Source organism: Podarcis bocagei (genome assembly GCF_964188305.1).
Source record: "Podarcis bocagei genome assembly, chromosome: 7".
Taxonomy (NCBI): domain Eukaryota; kingdom Metazoa; phylum Chordata; class Lepidosauria; order Squamata; family Lacertidae; genus Podarcis; species Podarcis bocagei.
In genome coordinates this window covers 21255873-21279701 of record NC_138132.1, presented here as the reverse complement: position 1 = coordinate 21279701, position 23829 = coordinate 21255873, and the positions used below count along the sequence as shown (strand labels likewise).

The 23829-nt window shown below is 44.0% G+C and overlaps 1 protein-coding gene across 1 annotated transcript; it reads right to left on the bottom strand.

Moving 5' to 3' along the window:
* Window positions 1-988: 988 nt before the first annotated feature.
* On the bottom strand, window positions 989-10675 carry ZMPSTE24 (zinc metallopeptidase STE24). Its single transcript, XM_081201987.1, has 10 exons — window positions 10413-10675; window positions 8249-8395; window positions 7882-7968; window positions 6980-7096; window positions 6140-6292; window positions 5316-5457; window positions 4497-4684; window positions 3303-3407; window positions 2184-2327; window positions 989-1845 (listed from the first exon to the last, which is right to left on the bottom strand). Exons 1-10 carry the CDS (start codon window positions 10533-10535, stop codon window positions 1621-1623), a joined length of 1431 nt encoding a protein of 476 aa, XP_081058113.1. The 5' UTR covers window positions 10536-10675; the 3' UTR covers window positions 989-1620.
* Between the last annotated feature and the right edge of the window lie 13154 nt (window positions 10676-23829).

Here is a 23829-nt window from a genome sequence, read left to right as displayed (position 1 = left end):
CTCTTGAAACTCTTTACCTACATAACATGAAACATGTAGCCTTCGTAGAGCAGGTGACACAACTCGGCTTTTTCAAATGTTACATCATTTGCAATTATAGATGCCGCGCAATGTCACCTTTTTCTGGCAGTACTTGTGTGCACTGAACAGCTAAATGAACAGGCAAGCCTCCCCCTCCCCACTTTCTATAGTGCCATAGTAGAGAAAGGAGCATGTTGAATTGCTGCCTGTATGATAAAGACTTGGGAAACAAAGGAGACAGAAGATAATGGCAAGCCGCCATATCTAGTAAATGGCTGCACAGTACCCACTTTAGGGATTGAATATACAGTGGTACCTCAAGTAAAGTACTTAATTTGTTACAGAGGTCCATACTTAACCTGAAACTGTTCTTAACCTGAAGCACCACTTTAGCTAATGGGGCCTCCTGCTGCTGCCACGCCGTAGGAGCACAATTTCTGTTCTCATCCTGAAGCAAAGTTCTTAACCCGAGGTAATATTTCCGGGTTAGCGGAGTCTGTAACCTGAAGTTTATATAACCTGAAGCATATGTAACCTGAGGTACCACTGTACAGTGGATGCTCGGGTTGCAAATATGATCCGTGCGGGAGGCACGTTTGCAACCTGCAGCGTTCGCAACCCGCAGCGCCGCGTCTGCGCACACGTGGGTTGCGATTTGGCACTTCTGTGCATCCACCGAAACCCGGAAGTAACCCGTTCTGGTATTTCTGGGTTTCGGCGTGCCTGTAACCTGAAAAAACGCAACCTGGAGTATCTGTAACGCGAGGTATGACTGTATGACTATTCAATGATGCAAGTTAACCAGGTCAGTTTCTTTTTTCTTGACAAACGAGTATAGCTTTTGTTACATAGTTATTCCTTCCAAACCCCTGCTATCCAGAAAATCAGTGGGTAGGGGGAGATGAGACCAGACAAGTTCCAAACCACCATCATGCACACAATATATGGGACACACATAAGCAGAATGTTTCATGAGCTGTAATTTATTCTCCATTCCCCATACAGGGAGAGAGGCGACTTTATTTTCTCTGTAAAAAGTAGCCTTTTCTTTCTTTGCAGGTATGAACTTGGACCTAAAGGGGAAAGTTCACACTTTCAGTCCAGACAGCGTTTGGTTTAAATGCTTGAAATCCAACGGTCAGAAGGGGAGGGGGGAAGGATAGTTATCCAGGATCAGACCCCCTCATTGGATGAGGTAGGAAAGCTAGAAGTTTATCGTACTGTAATAACACCCAGACAAACTGCTTAAAAGGTACAAAAGTCACATTCAAAGCTTTCACAAATTCAAGCATGGATACTTCAGGTTGTGACAAGTTAAACTTTCCCCTCAAGTACTGCTTTGTTAAGATTTTCAGATAAAACTTTACATGTTACATTCCTTTCCAATTCAGTCCCCGCAAGGTATTTCTCTTTAAAATTCAGTTCCGTAAATTGGATACAGGATTTTTGGGCGCTACTTTCAAATAAGGTGAACAGCGCATGTTGCTATGCAGAATGGTGTGCTCAGGAATGGAATGAATATATATATGTATAGATGGTTTTTAAAAACTGGAAATTTGTTTTGGGATGGAAGCTCCTTTGAGCCAGTAGTTATTTCATTCAGTCTTGCTTAGATTGTTTCAGTGCTTGAAGTCTTTCTAACAGCGGAGGATGAGAATAATGCCACATTGAAAACAACCAGTCTGAAACAGGAAATCCCAGATTATCTTTGTTTAGCTTGATCAGAGCGGAATACAAGTCTGTAGCCTTCCCAAGATTCTTAGCAAATGCATCCGCTTGAAATTCAAATCGCCTACTTAATACAGTTAAGCAGAAGGAGAGAACCTGTAAGGGAAACAATATAGGGAAGTTACATTAAGAACTCAGAACATGTTTCAGAATCCTCCAGACCCCAGCCTCGTACCCACTAGCCTTCTGCATGGTAAAGACAATTCTTTAAATTGTATACTACTTCAACAGCTTCTGGGTGTGAAGCAGTTTATAAATCTGCAAAATAAAAACAAAGAAATGCTACACAACTGGTACCACTGAGGAAATTATTAAAAAATGAATCAGAATTCTGACAGCATTATTGTAGGACAGGAGGGTTTAAGTCCGCAAAGAAACTACTATAGCATTTCAGCAATAATGGCTTGAGTGTGCAATCAAAAGCAGAAATTTACCTCATTATAAGGAGAGAAAATAAACTGAAAGATGATCAACAGGCCTATCAGGGTTGGCTGAGTATCATAAAATCCAAAAGCTGCAAAGAGCTCCTTTCGACCAATCAACACGGCAAATAAAAAGAAACACAAGAAGGAGTTCATCTAGGAAAGAAAAAGAAAAAAAGAGCAATATGTGATGCCTTAATGATTTGTTAGCAACCATTTTTTATTTGTAAAAGTATCAATATACCAATATCTCATAAAATATCAGAGCGGTGTACAACAATATAAAAATAAATTACTAAACCTTTTAAAGTGGTATGGGAGCAATCATTAAAATTAGAAAATGTGGAACTGCAGAGTTGGCATAAAAGAGCCTTGAATAGGCACCTGAAATTCAGAAGCAAAGATGCCTGCTGAATCTGTTGGAAGAGTGTACTGCACCATGGGGCCTGTGACGCTCAGTACCCAACTTCTAGTGGAGGCCAGTCGGGGCACTGTAACATGCGGGGCAACTAACAGTGCTCCTCCAAATGATCTCAGTGATTGGGTTGGGATATAAGGGCTCAGGCGGGCCTTAAGATGTCCCGGACCCAAGTTATTCATGGCTCTGCAGATCAGCACAAGAGTCTTGAACCTGGTCCAGTAGCGCAGTGTAGATGTTTTAAGAAAGGTATCACATGCTGTTAGCCATCTGCCTGCATGAGCAGTCTTGGCACTGCATCCAGCCGCAGCTGGAGCTTCCACACCTGGGACCAAAAGACAGGTAAATACATCCCCAGCCACTGTGGCTTATAGCAGCTTCCAAGGAACACAGTGCAGGGGAGAAATAAGAGAAAAGCTAACCTCCACCCTAATGGCACCTAAGCACTGATGCAGTCCGTTTCCATCCCCCTGCCCCTGTCTCCTGGACCGCTTTTAAAGTCTTAAGAGGGGGAAAGTGGGAGGTCAATCAGATTTCTGTGTAATGGGCTGTTCAGCTCTAAGTCACCTCTCTGTTAACACCCCTCCCCATTTACACTCTTGCTTGCTTACATTCCTTTTCACTGCTTCCATAACTAAAGGAATGACGCTGCATGTCAATATAAGCACGCTCAAGCAAAACCCATGGGAATTTCCTTGGTGCTTTCTGCTCACCTGGCTGATGACGATGTTTTTAATCGTGTGGCCAAGTTTCCAGTGCCCCAGCTCATGACCCAGCACAGCCAAGACTTCTTCATTTTTGCAACCTTGCTTCTTATTCTAGAGTAAAAAAAAAAGGGGGGGAGAAAGAAGGAACATGTTATCCAAGCATGAGCAAAGAATCTTCCAAGCTCACGAATGCAAGACAGGAAGCAGAAATTCTTCACATGACATTTTGTGAATGGCTTTCCTACTCCTGGGTGCTTTTTGACCCTCTTTTGACTCTCTGGGTCCTTAGTCACCCCCGCTGCACAATCTAATCAATCCCAGGGGGTCAATACTGGACGCTTTGGGAAAGCCCCTTTTAAATTTTGATAGTTTATGTAACCAACCCTGGGACTACAATACTGTATCTGTAGGCCTCCTGTTAGGGTTACCCCTTCCAAGATGGCTCATAATATAAATATTTTCAAGTGTATTATCCTAATGCACGGCAGAACACATCTAGCCATACAATAACAGCAACAGCTCAAAGTGGCATCAGAAAAATAAGGTCGTTGAAAAGTTGATTTTAAAATAGGGTTTCCCTAAAAATAAATAAGAGAGGAAGCCATGGCTTAACTCCCTGGGAAGAGATCTGCAAAGTAATGGAGCTACTGTAGAAAAGCTCTGGTTGCTCAGAGCTTTGTCCTAAAAAGAAATGTGCAGAATAGCAGGTAACAGAAGTTCATAGCTACAACGAATTATGAGCCACATTCTGGCTTCGGGGTTATTGCAAAAATGGGAAACCATTCTCTCGCAAGCGACCTCCCAGGGGCTGCGCGGCAGCGGTGGGTGTGGCCAGAGGCAAAAGTAAGGGGGGGAACATGGGTGACCTCTCTTTGTGCAGAAGGCTACATTCCACCATCGATGCAAAGGAACGTGATGAGGGCACGGAACAGGGTCAGTGAAGAGTGTGGCCTGGGGATAGCCCTGAGGGCCAGAATAGAGAGGCCTGGATTTGGCCTCTGGACCTCAGGTTCCCCAGCCCTGGGTAAAAGCCACCTACAACCACTTCAGCATTTATTGCCAAGGATCTGATGTGCACGCTTGCACTCCCTGAACAATTGCCCTTGCCTTCTTTCCAGTCCACCTAGGAAATCTTAGAACGGCCGCACCTTAGTAATATAACCTCCCCCCCCCCCCGCCCGTCCCAATCCAGATGCTTACTTTGGCTTTAGCCTTTGCCTTGGCATCTTCCCCGTCTCCTCCAGCCTCCTGGTTCTCTGAGCCAGGCTCCTCAGGGCGCTCTTTGTTAAGGGCAGAATAATCCTCCAAGAGAGTGTCAAACAGCACAATACGCTTGTTCTTGAAGAAGCCGTAGAAATAAGCATTGCTGTGGGAAGACCGTTTGGAACCTGGGGCAGGTGGGAGAAGGAAGGGAACGAAGTCACATTACAGAAGCAAGCAAGTGAACGTGTCCCCTTTATCTTGGGGACAGATTTTAAGTGGGGAGGTAAGTCCACATGAATCTGTCCTTCAGCCGAGATCGTCAGCTGGCCCAGCCCTCAGAGGTTAGGTGGGTGACTATTGTTGGCCACTGTGAGAACAGACTGCAGGACTAGATGGGCCTTTGGCCCAACCCAGCAGGGCCCTTCTTATCAAAGACACTTCCCTTGATGGTACCCTATAATGGTGATCCTTCTGTCCCTCCCCAGGAAAGCATGACTGGTGCCATTGCATGTTGTCTATCCTGTTAGTCCAAGGGCAATAGTCAACTAAGTAATAATTGCATCCACAGGCTTCATTGGGTCTACTCTATGAAGAAGATTGGCTATCATCCCAATTTTTTACAATCTAAAATGGATTGTGGTAAATATGGTAAAAAATATAGTAAAATGATAAATATTTAAGGGTGTAACATATTGTAAGGGTGTAATGCATTTTAAGTTGCGTTGGGGTTGGATCCTGATAATATATTCTGCTGTTTTCCTATCATCACAAGCTGCCTTGTGACATGTGCTATCCCAGAGATGTATGGACTCTCACCTTCCACCACATACACTTTGGTCAGAGGAAAGTCTATATTCTTTGCCATCTCCTCAATCTGCTGCTTCAGCTCTCCTTCAGGGAGTGGGATGAATTTATCGAACAAGGGAGCAATGTAGTCTGCATAGATTGTGACAAGGACCTACAGTGGAGCACAACTGTTAAAACAGAGACACCTTAGGCCAGTTTATTCATCATTAACCTTTATCTCCAGGAATGTGCAATACAGCGTCAAAGGCACTTCTACATAAGAGAGAATTGCAGTAATCCAGCCTAGAGTTACTAATGCAGTGGTGGTGCACCTCAGGTCCGGATATTGTCAACATACTGATGACACCCAGTTCAAAATTTCCTAATGACCGCCTTCAACAACTTCTTTTTGGGGGGGATCCATATACACTGCAGTGGGCCCCAAAAATCCTGTTTGCACCCCTTCTGCCCTTCTGTCACACACAGAAGAAACAGCCTCCTCTAAAATGCTGCTTGGTATATTTTAAAACATGTATCAAACTTAAACATCAACTACCTGATTAATCAAGACACATTTTCATTTGATTCTTTAATTAAATGTTGTAGCCAGAGATTGAATAGTGCTTAACCTGGACTAGATTGTGCCCTCTGCCACACCTGCCAGGTTAACTAAATAAGAATAATTTAGTTAAACTGACCTGTTAGCAAAGTTAACAGTTTTACGGGGCAAGATGGAAAGGAAACCATGATAAGCAGGCAAGCCGTTTTAGTGACTTGAGACAACCAACTCCCCAATTTAATAAGAGTTACACATGAAGGAATTCTGGACACAGCAGACTGCATCACATACTCACCAAAGAAACTACTAAGGTGAAAAGCCATGCATAAATGAAGAAATAGTCTCCACCTATTTTAATGATGTAAAGTAGAAGTGACGTTACTGGCAACAGGATACACTGGGTCACTATAAACTTCTTGATTGCATCTTTAAAAAAGAATCCCAGAGTCTGCAGAAAAAGAGATAATTAAGGTGAAATGTTTGGAAGCTAGCTATGTGAATATATAAGAGGTTCAAAAATCGCATGCTGTTTAGCCCCACTCAAAACTTGTCTAGGCCATTGGAGAACAGTTACAGTGGTGCCTCGCAAGACGAAATTAATCCATTCCGCGAGTCTCTTCGTCTTGCGGTTTTTTCGTCTTGTGAAGCACAGCTATTAGCGGCTTAGTGGCTATTAGCGGCTTAGCGGCTATTAACGGCTTAGCGGCTATTAACGGCTTAGCGGCTTTAAGAAAAAGGAAACAAACTCGCAAGAACTCGCAAGACGTTTCGTCTTGCGAAGCAAGCCCATAGGGAAATTCGTCTTGCGAAGCAGCTCAAAAAACGCAAAACCCTTTCGTCTAGTGAGTTTTTCGTCTTGCGAGGCATTCGTCTTGCGAGGTACCACTGTAGATGAAACAGGAGAATCGGTACAGCAGGCATAGGGAACTGATGGCCTTCCAAGATGGTGCTGAACTACAACTCCCATCAACCCTAGCAAGCGTGCCAATGACAGTGGTTGTAATTCAGCAACATTTGGAGGGCCAAAGGCTTCCCACAGCTCCTTTACAGATTTGAAAGCCAAATAAGCACATATCATACAGTCACGGAAGGAAAACTGCTATCAATTTGGCAGCCAACAAATACTATAAGATACCTGCTGGTTGAAGCCATGTTTTTCCTCGATGACGAAAGTATTATAGAGGCTCCATGGAAGACCGGTGACAGCACTGAAGAGTGTAGCAAGCAGCAGGAACACCAAGGATTGAACAATCTATGCATAAGGAGGGGGGAAATACAAGTCAGTACTTCCCTAACTTCAGACATATTGGGAGGAATTCAATGCCATGCTATTACGATTGTTCCATCAGCGCAAGCATCCCTGCTTTCCAGATGGAACAATCCCCATTGTGCTTGTGGGAGCCAGATGGAATGAGTGCCTCTCTCCTCCCCCCACATACTGCTCTGGGGATTATCCCAACGTTGCCTCCATGCCCTGCTTAAGGTAAAGGTAAAGGGACCCCTGACCATTAGGTCCAGTTGTGGCCAACGCTGGGGTTGTGGTTCTCATCTCACTTTATTGGCCGAGGAAGCTGGTGTACAGCTTCCGGGTCATGTGGCCAGCATGACTAAGCCACTTCTGGCAAACCAGAGCAGCACACAGAAACGCCGCTTACCTTCCCGCCGGAGCGGTACCTATTTATCTACTTGCACTTTGACATGCTTTCGAACTGCTAGGTTGGCAGGAGCTGGGACCGAGCAACGGGAGCTCACCCCGTTGTGGGGATTCAAACCGCCGACCTTCTGATCGGCAAGTCCTAGGCTCTGTGGTTTAACCCACAGCGCCACCCGCGCTGCTTAGGGACTTCCTATAAAGGCATCTGGCCTGCCACTGCAGGAAAACATAGTCTTGAACAAGATCAGCCTTTGGTCCCATTCGGTAGGATTTTTTCCATGCTCTCATTGCTCATATTTAAAAAGGCAAAGGGAATAGCAGATGGAATTTTATTAAAAATGGATAGTTTAGTTACAGGTGGAGTGGGGGACACAGGGACCTACCTCATATTCAGGCCCAAAACCAGCACGAGCTGAAATGTCTCCAGATACAGACCAGAGGAAAGGGATTCCTCCACACAGAAGGATCACCTGTAAAAAGTCAAACCACAGCTTTATGGAACAGGCTAGCCCCGAAGTTTAGGAATCTCATGAACAACAAAATCAAGCCTCTCTCATCCTCCGCCTTTGCACTACCGTAAGAGCACCTTAACAAGGGAAGACTTACATCCTGTCATAGGATTAGGCTAGATATTGTGCATTTTCTGATGCTTAAATGAAAATCTCATTCCCAATACATTTTGAAATACTATTTTACATTCTAACTAATAAAGAAAAACCACAGAACTTAAGAGGCAAAACAGATACTTACTGTGCCCTCTATCTCTGAGTACAGCCCTGACCAAAAGCTGAAAGCACTTTTATCCAATTGATAAAGGCGAGATTTCTCAAATGTTTCCGAGTCCATGATTGGTCCTAATTCCAGTGGAACATGGGTGGTTGTCCTGTACACAGTCCTCTGAAATATTTTAAACATAGCAGTAAATACAAGTTACCATCTACCTTCTAAAGCTCTGTTCTCAGGTGTCACGGGAAGCCCCTCTTCTTTCTAGCCAAGGATTGTTAGTGACAAAGTATTCCAGGACTACAAAATGACACAGGTGATATTGGGATCTCCTCCAAAGCCTGGGCATGCAACAACAAATCAATGGGCCTAAAGAATTAACCTTGTGGGCACTCTTAGCGATGTACGCAGGCGGGGTAGAAATTTTTATACAAGTAAATAAACAAACGCCTACAAAAATAGAAGGCAGAAGCTATGCCTAACAGCAAAATGTGACTTTTGCCAAGAGTAATAGAACATTGAGACATTTTAAAGTAGCTGGCAGAACTTCCTAGTTCTACTTGACTACTTGATGCCTCTTCAATGTTCTCCACATTTTCCTCTTCCCTATTCTTTGATTCAAGAGTGGGGGAGTGAGAAAGGAAACATGATATGAGAAATGTGTGGGTGTGGCTAAAGTCTCGTTTGTCTCTGTAGCTTCAGAATTAATACCATTAATAAAATTAAAATGGGGGAAATCCCATACACCACAACTTGCCCTAATTTCCACCACAGATTCACTGTGGTTTCTACAAATCTACATAGCCTTAAGCTACAATGGTGGGAATTTGCACAATTCAGTTATTTGAGGCAAACCTTACATCCCATATTTTGAGAAAAGTAAAAGTGTCCTTGGGTCTGATTTTACTGTAGTCTCTCAATGATCCTGTTGTTATAAACCAAGTTTCAGCAATGTATTGAGAAAATTCCTTTAAAATTTTGATACCACCAGCAGCAATGTGCAAAGTCCAATAAACTTTTGCATACACACACCAGTAAGGTCTACACACATAACAAACCCGTACATGTTTGCTTGGAAATCAATAGCACTGTATCCAATGAGGCTTACTTCCTTGTAAGCATGCTCAGAACAGTTGCCTGAATGAATTAGGTCTAACAGCAGCATGGTTGCTCTTATCAACCGCTTGCTATGGGTACTTTGGGAGATGCAAGTTTGTAGTCTTTGGGTCTCCTAATTTATTTTAACACTAACACACAATTGCTGTACTAAGTCAATTCAAGAACCCTGCTATTAAGACAGCTTTTCAAAGTTGGGCACCTTGCTGAGGAGGACACAGAGGGGACAAGGAAGTAATAGTAAATCATCACATCCTCTTCAGCACCATATATGGAGAAAAGAAACAAAGGGCACAATAGGGGACCAACAGACAGAGGAGGACTGCTATGGCTCCAGCTGGTACGAGTCCAACAGCATGCAGAGGGCCACAGGTTCTCCACCACTGCTACAAAGAGAGGAGCTAGCAAACCAAAAGCTATCCTATACAGGAAAGACTACAGAAGAGATAATAAAATCATTTATCGGCTTAGGAAGCATGCGCGGTATTAAAAGCCTTAGATCAGCAGCAATGGATGGCCACCCCCTTCCCAGTTGCCAAAGCAGGGGTGGGGTTGACAGCTGTGAAGAAAAGGAGGAAAAAAACTCTCAGGTCAGGAGGCTGTTATTTCACGCCCAGAGATTTAACACCTGGCTTTCCCCCCCCCCTGGATGGAACTTAAGGTAGTGTCAACGTGGCTGCCTCCCCACCCAGGCCTGCTTAACTTCAGCAAGGGGTGTGTGTGTGGCCTCAGGCAACGGGAGAGGCAGCCCTGCAACATCTGACCTAGCGTTTCTCAACCTTGGGTGGCCCAGGTGGTCTTGGACCACGACCTCCGCCATCCCTAAGCAAGCGGGACCAGAGGTCAGGGATGATGGGGGGGGGGGTTGGTAGTCTAACATCTGGGGATCTAAGGTTGAGAAAGGCGGGCCAGGAGATTCCCCCACCCTTGCCTTGACAGCAGCCTCGGGTGCTGGAATCACCGGGGGGGGGATTTCTGTCGTTCCTCCTCCTCTTCCAACGAGGTCAGCTACCAATTGCTGCAACTCAACGGGGCGGGGGGGGGCATGAAAAGGAAGGGAAAGGTTGCCTCCGACCTGCCGCCAGGCGAGCAGCGCCTCCCACAGGTAGACGGCCCACGAGAAGAGCAGCACCGAGCAGAAGATCCGGCTCTCCAGGGGGGTCTCGGCCCACAGATCGCCCAGCCGCTGCGCCGCCATGCTGGGCCCCCAAGTCCGCCGCTCGACAGCACGCCTGTTCCCTCCGCCAGCTTCCTCCTCGGATGACACCGGCACTCACTTCCGCCTGGGGCGCTTCCGGCAGCAGCAGCAAGAGGAGGGAAGGAACATCTTTCCTCTTCCACTCCTCCCCCCCCGCCTCTCTCCATTCAGACAGCCGACCAATCGGAGCTGCCGCCTCAGTTCCCGCTGAAACAATCTTGCGGTTCGCGACGGTTGTAGGCGGAATGTTCCGCGGGCGGCCGGGCGAAGGAGGATTAATGAAAATGGGTAAATAGTAAAAGCCTGAAAAGGATGCGGGTCTGAACGGAGCTCCTCTTCGTTGCGTCGCAGGGGAATGATGTCATGCGTACCGCCATCCCCTCACATCCTCCAACTGTCGCTCCCCCCCCAAAAAAAATTAGTCAATCTCAAATTGCTCCCCTTTCCCTGTTCTGGTGGGATTCCTAAACTTTTTTTACTTTTTTTGCTGTTGCTTTTTTATATGCTTTATTGGTTTTAAAAACTGTAACATAATCAACAGAAAATAAAAATAAAAATGCATTCCATAGTTGGTGTTCAGATTTAGGCCATATACCTGTTGGAAATGCAGGGAGGCGGAAGACACATTGATGCACATGTGGTGGGATTCCTAAGCTTTTAGCAAGACATAAAGAGTGGGATAATGGGAAGGCCTACCCCAGACTCATTTCTGCTTGTTCTCCAGGTTCAAAGACATATAACTCGAGAAAAGGCCGGAGCACTGAATTTTCCCAAAAAAGGCTGGTTGTTTAGAAAACGGTATTTTTTTTGAGGACAGGGGGCAAAAACATCATGCAACATTTAACCTGTTCTGGCTCCTGCAGCATGACATCATATTAGGATCTTAGAACTGTAGTGCTGGAAGGAAGGGACCCTGAGGATCATCTAGCCCAGGGTCAGCAAACTTTTTCAGCAGGGGGCCAGCCCACTATCTCTCAGACCTTGTGGGGGGCCGGACTATACTTTGGGGGGGGAAATGAACGAATTCGTATGCCCCACAAATAACCCAGAGATGCATTTTAAATAAAAGCACACATTCTACTCATGTAAAAACGCCAGGCAGGCCCACAAATAACCCAGAGATGCATTTTAAATTAAAGGACACATTCTACTCATGTCAAAACATGCTGATTCCCGGACCATCCATGGGCCGGATTTAGAAGGCGATTGGGCTGGATCCGGCCCCCGGGCCTTAGTTTGCCTACTCATGATCTAGTCCAACCCCCTGCAATTGCAGGGGTACACAGCTGTCCCAATACGGGGATCAAACCTGCATCCTTGGCATTTTTAACACCACACTCTGACCAACTGAGCTGTGCAGGCTATATCAGTAACAGTAATAACACGCTAGCATTGTGGTGAAACACTTTTGTGGACTAGAGGCAATCGGGTCTGGCTGGCAGGTGGGTAAGAGGGGCACATACCTGAGGGGGAATCTTCATCCGATGCACTGTAGTCCACAGCAGGTAGGAATATAACTTATACCGAGCCCCACCAAGGCTTCATCCAGCTCAGTATTCTCGGCACCAGCTGGCAGTGGCTCTTCAGAAATGTAGGCATGGGTCTCTACCGGCCCAACTGGAGATGCTGCGGACTAAGCCTGGGACCTCCCGCATGCGCGGGTCATAACAATGCAATTCTGCAACATCAGCTCAAAAATAAATCTCAACAGTGACTACCCCTTGGAAACAGGCCCAAGTAGAGACATGCATTGTAAATGTACTTGTCTTAAAAGACCTCTTGTTTCTGCCTAACTTTAGACTTAAGATGGACACCTGTCTGGAACAAAGGTGCTGAGACACAGGAAACCAACCGTCGCCTTCTAGATGTTGCTGGACTACATCCTTAACCACTGGCATACTTGCTGTGGCTAATGGGAGCTACAGTCCAAGAACAACTGGATGGCACCACATTGACTAGCCCTGCTCTGAGGTTTCAAGGCGTTTGTTCTAGAATTTGTCTCCTTCCCTCCCGGCCTCGCTAAAAGCCCAAAGACAACTCCCATCGGTCCCAGCCAGCTACAGGTTGGCACAAGCCGACCTACAAAGACCACTAATGGAAGCCATTTTTATTAAATCTGATCGGTGCTGGGAAGAAAAAGGGGAAAGACACTCTGTACAACCATGGCTTTGTTAGGCATTGATGGCAGAAGACATGGAAAAGACACATTCATAGCGCAGACAGAACTTACCAGAGCCTGTTTTTAAGACACCTTGCTATTACATATAACAATGAAATAACTTTTAAGAAAGCACAAGAATAAAATCCATTTTAGATGTATAAAATTCAGAGCTGGTTTCCTCAAATCATCAGAAACAAGTCACAATACTATGCTTGCTCCATACAATGTGTACAAAAGAGGTTCAGGTGTTCCCCCAGGCAAAGCTATTGCAGCTCAAAGTTTGCATCAGTGAGCATCAGAGCCTGTTCCTTTTATTTTTGGTGTTTCTTGGTGTTGCTGTACAGAGTGCACATTAGCAAATTGCAGGTGTTTCCAGGGAGGAAACTCCCTGCCCATAAATAAACAAGAAGTCCGCAATATGCTGCTTCATGGATGAAGGGAGTGTAAAATCAACTGGTGCCTTCGCTGCACATCATAAAGTATATGGGTATGCTGAATTACAAAATATTAGGCAGGAAATCATATGAGAGCAGGCACGAGGAAGCTTTGAACTTCAGATGTTGTTGGATTATCATCAGCACCAGCCAGCCTGGGCAATGGACAATGATGACCAGAGATGGGAGTTCAACATCGCAGGAACCACAGGGTCTCCACTCCTGTCTTGTTGTTAGGTCGTTTAGTCGTGTCCGACTCTTTGTGACCCCATGGACCAGAGCACGCCAGGCACTCCTGTCTTCCACTGCCTCTTGCAATTTGGTCAAACTCATGTTGGTACATAGCTGTCAACCTTCCTTTTTGCGGGAAATTCCCTTATTCCAGCGCCGTTTCCCACTGCTTCCCACTGCTATCCCAGATTGTTAGATATCCCGTAGACTGTCCCCGGGACAGGTGAGGCTGCTGATCCCTTATTTTCAAATCTGAAAGTTGACAGCTATGTGTTGGTAGCTTCGAGAACACTGCCCAACCATCTCGTCCTCTGTCGTCCCCTTCTCCTTGTGCCCTCAATCTTTCCCAACATCAGGGTCTTTTCCAGGGAGTCTTCTCTTCTCATGAGGTGGCCAAAGTATTGGAGCCTCAGCTTCAGGGTCTGTCCTTCCAGTGAGCACTCAGGGCTGATTTCCCTAAGAATGGATACGTTTGATCTTCTTGCAGTCCATGGGACCCTCAAGAGTCTCCTCCAACACCATAATTCAAAAGCATCAATTCTTCAGCGATCAGCCTTCTTTATGGTCCAGCTCTCACTTCCATACATCACTACTGGGAAAACCATAGCTTTAACTCCTGTCTTAGAGGAATCCAATTTGGATACAGGCAGAAAGTTATTTGGCAGATCAGGTAACACTTCTACACAAAAAACCCAAGTTTTAGTCTTGTTACCTTTTGATATAGCCAATAGACCTTGGGGAAGCCCACTGTTACAGCTGTGTCAAACCTTGAATTATGTATTAGGACACATTTCGGCAGTAAACTTTGATCATATTAACAAAAGAGGGCGAGAAGAGACAATGCATTCTTAGTTCATGCATACATTTACACGCAAAATGTTTCGATCGTGAAAAGCAGACCTTTCCAAACTTTTCATGCTAGTGAAACACTTTTTAGACATGTGTCATTTCGGGACACAGTAATTCAGTTTTACTAGCAAACCAGAGAGTAAACTAACCCCTTTCTAGCCCTGAGAGGAGCACAGGGAGTGTTCATGTGATACACCTACACACTGAAGCCGATAAAATAATGTGTCACAACACACAGTCTGGAAAGCTCTGGGGTACAGCATTGCATAAATTCTTTAATTGGGCTTTGCTTTTTTATGTGATACTGCTGGTTATTGCTCAGCAGCTGTATAATTTTTAGTGTTGTTTTATTCTGCAGAGGAAAGAATTGTTAATTCGTTTGAAAGGAAGTTTAACAATGCTCTTGGTGTCTTTATCTTTACAGGCTTTAAACTTTATTCTAAGGAGTTTTTAAGGGTTTTTTAGTTTTACCATTGCTTTAAAAAACTGCTTATCACCTGAAATGAGATAGCAGCATTAGTCTTCAGAAGGTTCCTGTCATCATAGACTGGCTCCACCCTGGTAATCATCGTGTAGACACTTTAAATAAGATATTTTGGACTGGTGGATACCTGAGCTCAGTCACTGCACTACACAAGTTGCTAACAGAGGCTACTGTGATTAGATTTCTGTACCCAGACAGAAGCAAACCATTCACAAGTTATTCTCAACTCCATTAAAGGTAAAGGTACCCCTGCCTGTATGGGCCAGTCGTGTCCGACTCTAGGGTTGTGCGCCCATCTCACTTAAGAGGCCGGGGGCCAGCGCTGTCCGGAGACACTTCCGGGTCACGTGGCCAGCGTGACGAAGCTGTTCTGGCGAGCCAGCACCAGCGCAGCACACGGAAACGCCGTTTACCTTCCCGCTATAAAGCGGTACCTATTTATCTACTTGCACTTAGGGGTGCTTTCGAACTGCTAGGTGGGCAGGAGCTGGCACCGAACGCCGGGAGCTCACCCCGCCGCGGGGATTCGAACCGCCGACCATACGATCGGCAAACCCTAGGCACTGAGGTTTTACCCACAGCGCCACCCGCGTCCCATTATGGGCTGCCAAACCTTTGACTACAGCCCAGGAAAATTCAATTATTCCACATGCCATAGGTTTTGCTAAGTGTTGAGATACAAGAATCCTGCCATGAAAATCTTCCCTGCAATTGCCCCTCAGACACAGAGTACTGCATAAATGAAAGGTAACCTGGATGTTCAACAGTCTGAACCCACTAGAAGTATTGATATGGAGAGATTAAAAAACGTAAGGGCCCTGCTATATCAGCCCATAGGCTTGTAGAGGCCACAAGCAGAACTGCCTTCTGTTCATAGAATTGTAGAGTTAGAAGGGACAGTGAGGATAATTGACTCCAACCCCCTGTAATGCAGGAAATGCAGCTGTCCCATTACAAGGATTGAACCTGAAACCTTGGTGTTATCAGCACCATGCTCTACTCAACTGAGCTATCCAGGCTGATGTTCTACTGTGGTTCTCCAGCAACTGATCTTCAGGCCCATAATCCAGGAGGTAGTAGATAGCTATCACAACTAGTAACCTTATCATTCACGAACAATTTCTCTTTAGAAGCCATCTTGGTTGTTGGCGATCACACATTGCGGAAGCAAATTCTACAGTTTTTAACTATGTGCTGTGCTAAAAGTCTAAAAGTTCCTATGTTGTAATGGTTGAAAGACAGACACCTGTCCAAGACAAAACTACCACGGGCTCTTGTTAGGACAGCACATAGATTGAAGCAATGCCAATACCATGTTGCTACAAGGGAGCGTTTCATTTAGGATTGGCATGGGTACTATAGTGCCAGGATACTTTCTGCATCTTTTAATGTTTATTTTGTTAGTACTTTTTTTGGGGGGGGGTTGACGAAAAAGTTGGTTTTGCTGGACCGGTTACAGTTGGTTAGGTAGAGTGAGGGACAGGGTTGGAATTTAGGTTGGAGAGATCGGGAGATAGAATACGAGACAGGTTGAGGTATAAGAGTGAACTGGAGAGTTGCTTCTGGGGGAAAAAAATTCCGCTCTGAGAGTACAGTGAAGGACAGAGTGTGGTATCCCGTAGGAAGAATAGACCAGAATTTTACTGGGAGACAGAGGTTGAGCCAGGAGAAGTAGGAGCTGGAAAGGAACAGCCTACTTGGGACTCAAATCTAGTCTGGAGGGGATTCTTCTAAGAAAAAGAACAAACTCCCAAACCCAGTGAAGGGAGGGGGTGTGGAGAGCCCTTTGGTTTGTTAGTTAAAATACCTCAGGAGCAGGGTTGTTAAAGGGGGTGGATAACTGAAAGTATCACCATATAAAGGAACCAAACCTATAACTCGACAACAACAGAGAAAGCATTAAAGTGAAATCGCACTGTATTCCTGAAGTAACCCAATAATAATAATAATAATAATAATAATAATAATAATAATAATAATAATAATTTATTATTTATACCCCGCCCATCTGGCTGGGCTTCCCCAGCCACTCTAGGCGGCTTCCAAAAGAATATTAAAATACTATAATACATCAAACATTAAAAGCTTCCCGAAACCCAAGTTTAATCCACTTGTGTTAAATACTATTGTGCCTTAAATTTTGATTCATTTTAAGAAAACCTGCCTGAGACTCCAATTTACTAGTTATCTCCTCACAAAGGTTCCCCGCAAGATACTCTGGGCTAGAATTACAAAAGGAAAGGAAAAGAAACCTTCGGGTAAAGGGTTGTTCAGTGAGATGGGGGCAATTTATCTGAGTGAGAGAGGGCCCAACGGCATGAGAGGAAAAAGTGTCGTCACGCCTGTTGCCCGTCGTCGCAGGGAGGGAATCTGGTGCGCTTCTTCAAGGTATCTGGTGCGCTTCACCATCAGTACACATCCTCACACTAGATTTTGTACCCCAATAGACACTAGCACAACTGCATCTCCAAAGAACATAGATGTTCATAAATTGCCACAAGCTCTGGGTATCCAACTAAATCACTGCAGACATTGAATGACTTCTGCAAGCACAACATAATTTGCTCCTCCCATGCCTGAAGGAAACCCCCAGGGCAGATATGGTGTGGCGAAGGGTGTGCCAGAGTCCAGCTCCAGGCACGCAATGATTTAGTCAGATGCAACACAGCTCTTCTAGAGCCGTCTCAATGTAAATTGCACTCTCTGCAGCCTGTCAATCAGCTGTTGGCGGATTGAGGTGGCTTTGGCAGGAGGGGTTGGGCTGCATTCATTTATTTAGGTTATGTACCATTCTACTACTACTACTACTACTAATAATAATAATAATAATAATAATTTATACCTCACCCATCTGGCTGGGTTTCTCCACCCATTCTTCCTCCAATGTGGAGTAGAGCATAGCTTATAACAATGCACAATATACCATATTCACAGTAGAATAACTCAAGCTCAATTCCAATGCATCTCAGGGTAGTAAAGGGTTGTATGCTGTGGTAGACAGGCACCAAAGTTTACTTTCCTACATCAGTTTTTGTTTGAAAAAGATATTGGACATTCTCCCCATCACCACCTCAACCAATGTCAATGTACTGGCATACAAAACAAACCCTTGTGGAAGGAGAAAAAGAAACAGATTTTTAAAGGGATTTTTTTGTCCAAGGATCTTTTTCATTTTAAAAAAGAAAACCAGCAGATCACTTAAAACTGCATCACTGGACACCATTTTGTTGATTAAGAAAATAAGCACTCCCTAAATTAAAATTCAGTTGGCTTTCTTGGAATTTTCTTTTTGTCCCAAGTGGTCCATGGGTACATGAAGAAAAATTAAGGTGGTGAAATTTGGGGGGCACAGAGCCTAGGACTTGCCGATCAGAAGGTCGGCGGTTCAAATCCCTGCGACGGGGTGAGCTCCCGTTGCTCGGTCCCTGCTCCTACCAACCTAGCAGTTCGAAAGCACGTCAAAGTGCAAGTAGATAAATAGGTACCCCTCCGGCGGGAAGGGAAATGGTGTTTCCGTGCGCTGCTCTGAATTCGCCAGAAGCAGCTTAGTCATGCTGGCCACATGACCTGGAAGCTGTACGCCGGCTCCCTCGGCCAGTAAAGCGAGATGAGTGCCGCAACCCCAGAGTCGGTCACGACTGGACCTAATGGTCAGGGGTCCCTTTACCTTTACCACCATGCAAGTAACAATGCCCTGCTGGAAGGATAGGAAATTTGACACAGTCGAGCAAAACATTTCGTACTGTGAAACTCAGTGATTATAGTGCCCTGTACACAGTGGTTCACAGGCTCTGGCAATCAGCTGATCACCAGAGCTTGCAAAGCCAGATACATAGGGGCTTGCACAGAGCTCTGTAGGCATTTTTACCTGGCCCATACCTGATGACATATGTCAGGGATAGGGCAGGTAGGTGTTTCAGCCAAAATGCCATGGTTAGCTAAATGGGGAGGTCTGGCCCACAGAGCAGAGGTTCCCCACTGCTATCCTAGAAGAGCTATGTTGTAGGTCTACCTCTTTATAAAATTTGCAACAAAAAACGGTGCAGGAGAGCAAATTGGATCCCAAAGCCTAGACGAATGCATGTACACAGCATGATAATCAAGCAATTTCTTCTAAGGCTCAGGCCCACCATCTCTATTCTTAGACCAGGACTCAGCCCAACAGCATAAGAACAGGTGAAAGTGAGCCTGAGTTAGGTAGAGTGCATTTATCTCCCACATGCACAACTATGAGTTCCCATCATCATGGATTAGGGCAGGGATGGCTAACCTGGGGTCTTCCAGATGTTGCTGTACTCCTACTAGCCCTTGTCATCAGCCTATCTTCAGATATGATGGAAACTGCAGTCCAGCAGGTCAAGAGTTTAGCCATTCCTGGGTTTGGGAAACAACTCTGAATTCATATACAGTGGTACCTCGGGTTACATACGCTTCAGGTTACATACGCTTCAGGTTACAGACTCCGCTAACCCAGAAATAGTACCTCAGGTTAAGAACTTTGCTTCAGGATGAGAACAGAAATTGTGCTCCAACGGCAGCAGGAGGCCCCATTAGCTAAAGTGGTGCTTCAGGTTAAGAACGGACCTCTGGAACGAATTAAGTACTTAACCCGAGGTACCACTGTAGTGGATTCTGATGCCCAGCATCATGTTTTCTTTTTTGAGTGGGGTAGGGTGGAAGACACCATCTTCACCTTACAGAACAAGGCTAGGGAACCTGTGGCCTCCAAAAGCTGGGACTCCAAACTCCCATCAGCTCTGATCATAGGTCATGCGTCTGGGGCCAATGTGGGAGTCCCAAAACATCTGAAAGATCACAAGTTCCCCCAGTAGAGAGCCACCTTCAAGGCTTATGAAAATTCCACACCAATCTATACCAATTCTAGTAACTGCACTTAACATATTCACTCCAAAGGTAGATTCCAGGACACATTACATCATAGCAATAAATCTATCTTGCAACCTATACATTTTTCGCATCCAACATAACTCACTTTCTTATAACAAAAGTTACAAATTCCTGAGTGAACGGTAGCTAGTGCTGCTAGTTCAAATTAATCAGACCTATTTAGCTCTAAGACGTCACAACATGCAAGGATGTGACTGATCTTCGGCATCGCTTGCTAAAAGCAGGACTTCTGTAGGTGTGCAAGGTAAAAGAACCAAAAGAATGCCAAAATGCCTAAACAGCAGTATAAAAATTTATTACAATTGGTATCATTTTGGGTAGTGGAAAGTGATTCTAAGTGAAAAACTGAAAACAATGCATGGATTTTGGCAAGTTACTACAGACAGGAATATAAGGTAAGGCAAGAAGGATTTTTAAAATGACAGCTAAAGACAGACCCTTAAAGAAACAAATAAAAGCTGTTTCAGAAGTTGGTCACATGTCGAAGAATCACGACATTTAAGAGGACCATTGGAGAATACTAGAAGCTGTAAAGCCAGATTTAGCTAATCTACACTTTCATGAAACTTGTTTGCTATCCATTCTTTTTCTGTCCAGAAAATATCTGCCAATTTAGACATTTAGAAAAATGTTTATACCAAGTGACAAAATGCTAGCCAGTCAGAAAAATGTATGCCACACACACAAGTTTTGAAAGAATAAAATTATCAAATGCTGCAACTTATTAATATTCACTGTAGCAGAAACCTTACAAAGTAAAATAAATGCTGGTCATCTCAAAGTCCCTGAAATATTTAGGCCCATTTTTCTTTCTTTGTAGTATAGATTATCAGCATTAATGCTGACTAGAATGGAAAGAATTGCTCTGGAGTAGCAAGAATTTTCTCTGAGTGGAAGAGTTGATGCAGCCAATTGCATTCGCTAAGAAACAGGTTTTTAAGGTGGTCATGAAGCCTTTGATGGAACTGGCACTGACTGCTTACTGTGGCCTCTGAATTCTTCTCTCTGAATCAGGCAGGTACAGCATACCTCACTTACTCCCGTTAGAATTCTGATACCTTGTGGACCGAAGCATGAAGGAGCTCTCCCAATCTTACATAGTAGAGCAAAAGAGATGCAGCTTCATCTATGATTTTGGAAACCTAGGGTGTGATTCGACTAAGTTGTGTTTATGGAATGAAGTCCCTTCATGCAATGAGCCTCCCCCCCCCAAATGCACTACTCTGGAGGGTTGGCGAACCCCTAGAACAGGTTTGAGTATGTGCACTATGCCTGTCTAGCAGTATTCATGAACTGAATATGCACCCTAGAGTGTGCCGCAGAACTGCACATGGCTTGGGGTGGTAGTTGCAGGGCACTGAAGTCAATGTTTTTATAAATATAAATCAAGGCACACCGAGTATTAATAGTGAAGATTTATCATACGCCAATTTATCCTAGAATATAACTTCTTCAAGAAGAGAGTAAGTGACCCAGAAGCTTTATTGGCTAAACTTTAACTCCCCCCAAAATGTATGTTAAAGGAAGCAGCAATTAAGGATAAGAAATCCCCTCCTTCCACAATGGGATGGGTGCCTGAGGGGGTTACCTATTTGACTGTCACTGTTGGAAGCAGCTGCAATTTTCCTTAGCCGAGCGTCTAATAGGGAAAGGACAATACAGCTCTCACTCCTGCCTCCTCTGCAGTGTGGCTGTCTTTCCTTACAGGGAGAGCTGGTGCTTCATTCACTCAATTATCCAATCCTGCTACTCACTTGTGCTTAGAGCAGAAAGGTTCTTTATTATTTGTTAAGTAGAGGTTGATGGCCATCTGCTATGATCTAGTAGAGATTCCTGCATTGCACGGGGGTTGGACTAGATGACCCACAAGGTCCCTTCCAACAATCCTATGGTACTATGGGAAGAGGGCACAGGTTGAAAAGTCCCACTGCTCATACTCCCACTTAGTGCTACGTTTAATCCTACCCTATATTTAATACAGTATTTTTAGTTTTCTGCTTTATGGTCTATGGCAGGCATAGGCAAACTCGGCCTTCCAGATGTTTTGGGATTACAATTCCCATCATCCCTGACCACTGGTCGTTAGCTAGGGATCATGGGAGCTGTAGTCCCAAAACATCTGGCAGGCTGTTTGCCTATGCCTGATCTATGGTTAAGCAGAAAATACAGACACCTTTTAAATCAAAAGGCCAAATACTGGCAATAAGTTGCCTAAGGTGCCCCTGAAGGTATTAAACTTATTTCATAAGATTTATAACGCTATTAATATTGTTAAACCTAGAAAGCCTTAATTATTGGAAATTCCTAGAAGCTTCTTGTATGCTGCTGACCATGTAAAGTTTAGCAAAACAAATGCATAGAACACACAGATAAATGTGGTAACCCTAAGATTACAAAGGAACAGCGTTAGAAATTGCTGCAATGGGTCATTGTGTTCCTTACCAATTCCTATGAAACCCTGAAACAGAGAAGTCAACTTGGCATGTAAAAGCATAAATGCTTCACAAATAAGAATGCTGACAAAATGAGCTTGGACCCTCAGAGAAACTGTTAAGCTTGCTTCTTCCTTGTTTAATATGCCAAAGTGGTCATGAGCCAAAAAGAAGTGCTTTTGTTGTTTAGCAACTGGCATGAGGACATAAATCTGAGATCAGGTTAGCATTAATAAAGGGCTGTACTTTTTAAACTTCTTCATAGTCAGTTACACTACTGATTATCATACAACATGGAGATAAGGAACAGCTGCCTCGAGGCCCCAATTGTGAACTTGTCAGGGTATATGGCTTGGCCATGTTTGAGATGGTCAACACATCAGGTTAATCTGGTCTGATCTTGCAAATCCACTCATGTTCTTGTAACATGTTAGTTAACTGGCATCGATATGACATTTTGTTGCACAAAATGCAGTGCGGTCAGTTCATAATCAGTGAGAAAATTATTCCAACTTATGCTTATAACCCACAGTGTTTAACATAGCTGCTATCACACAAGCTGGGCAGAGGACATTTGTCCAGAAGATTCAAAAAATTAAAATTAGAAGCAATTGGGAAAAAGATATTAATAGTTACCAATGTCCCTTTATATAATCAATGATGCAATTGCAACATTCCAAAAAAGGAGAAAGCAGCATCCTAAGGAAAGGGAAGTGGAAAAATAATAGATGCCTCAGTTCCTCAAGAGAATATTAGTTGTACATAATAATTGTTTTTTTAACAACTGAGAATCATTTCATCCTTCCAACAAACAGCACTAATGGGAAATAGCACACAATTTTCTGTATGCAACTGTTATATGAAAACTGTTACTGAATATAATGGTGGCCAACAATACTTACTATATAGTAAGAATTTAGAAATGTATACAGAAGATAACACAGCATACCTTTTTTTAAATAAAGCATCCTTTATGCCTTACTGATCAATTGATTTTGTGCTCTTAGCTCCTTGGAAAGGGGGGTGGGGAGGAGAAGGAGACATCAGGATATACTTTAAGATTATACTAATAGACACAAGAAATGAAGAATCAAATGCGCTCAGTGTTTTGTTATGTTTTAACACCAAAAACTGATAGCCACAAAAATGGCGGGATAATTAGGCATATTAGCTTTCCCAAAAATATATCTAAATGAAAGTTTATTACAATGTTCTTTCCACCTACAGTTGGTCTTTTTCCATATTTTTTTAAAAAAATATCCATATAACGGGAAATTTCTTATTTGTTTAAAGGAGCATCATGTCTTTACCTAGTTGCTCATTTCCTTCTTGACATACCTTATAAAATTTTACATCAATTCTTATTAAGAGTTTCCCCATTTCCTGTTCAACAGGCTACCCTGACATTTCCACCCCCAGTCAGACATAAAACACACTGCCACATTCAGGTAATGTGTCAGGATTCAAAATTACTACATGCAACACTCAGCTTAAAATTCGTCTTAAGCTATGGACATCTGGCTGTACAGTCAACCAAAATGGGTGAAAAAAATTCATTTTTATTGAAACTCATAACTCAAAAAATATAAGATGCTGTAGTGTACAATATGTTACACAAAGCACCCTGAGGTGCACATTCAAGTCAAGTAAGAAGTTCCATCCTCCCTCCCTCCCCCTCCCTCCCCCACTTGGTACCCTAAGTATTTGTTCCATATACAATCATGCACATTTACTCTGCAAGAGGAAGCCCCCAGCTCCATATTCTGTTAATTAGCACCAAAATATCTGTTCTCTC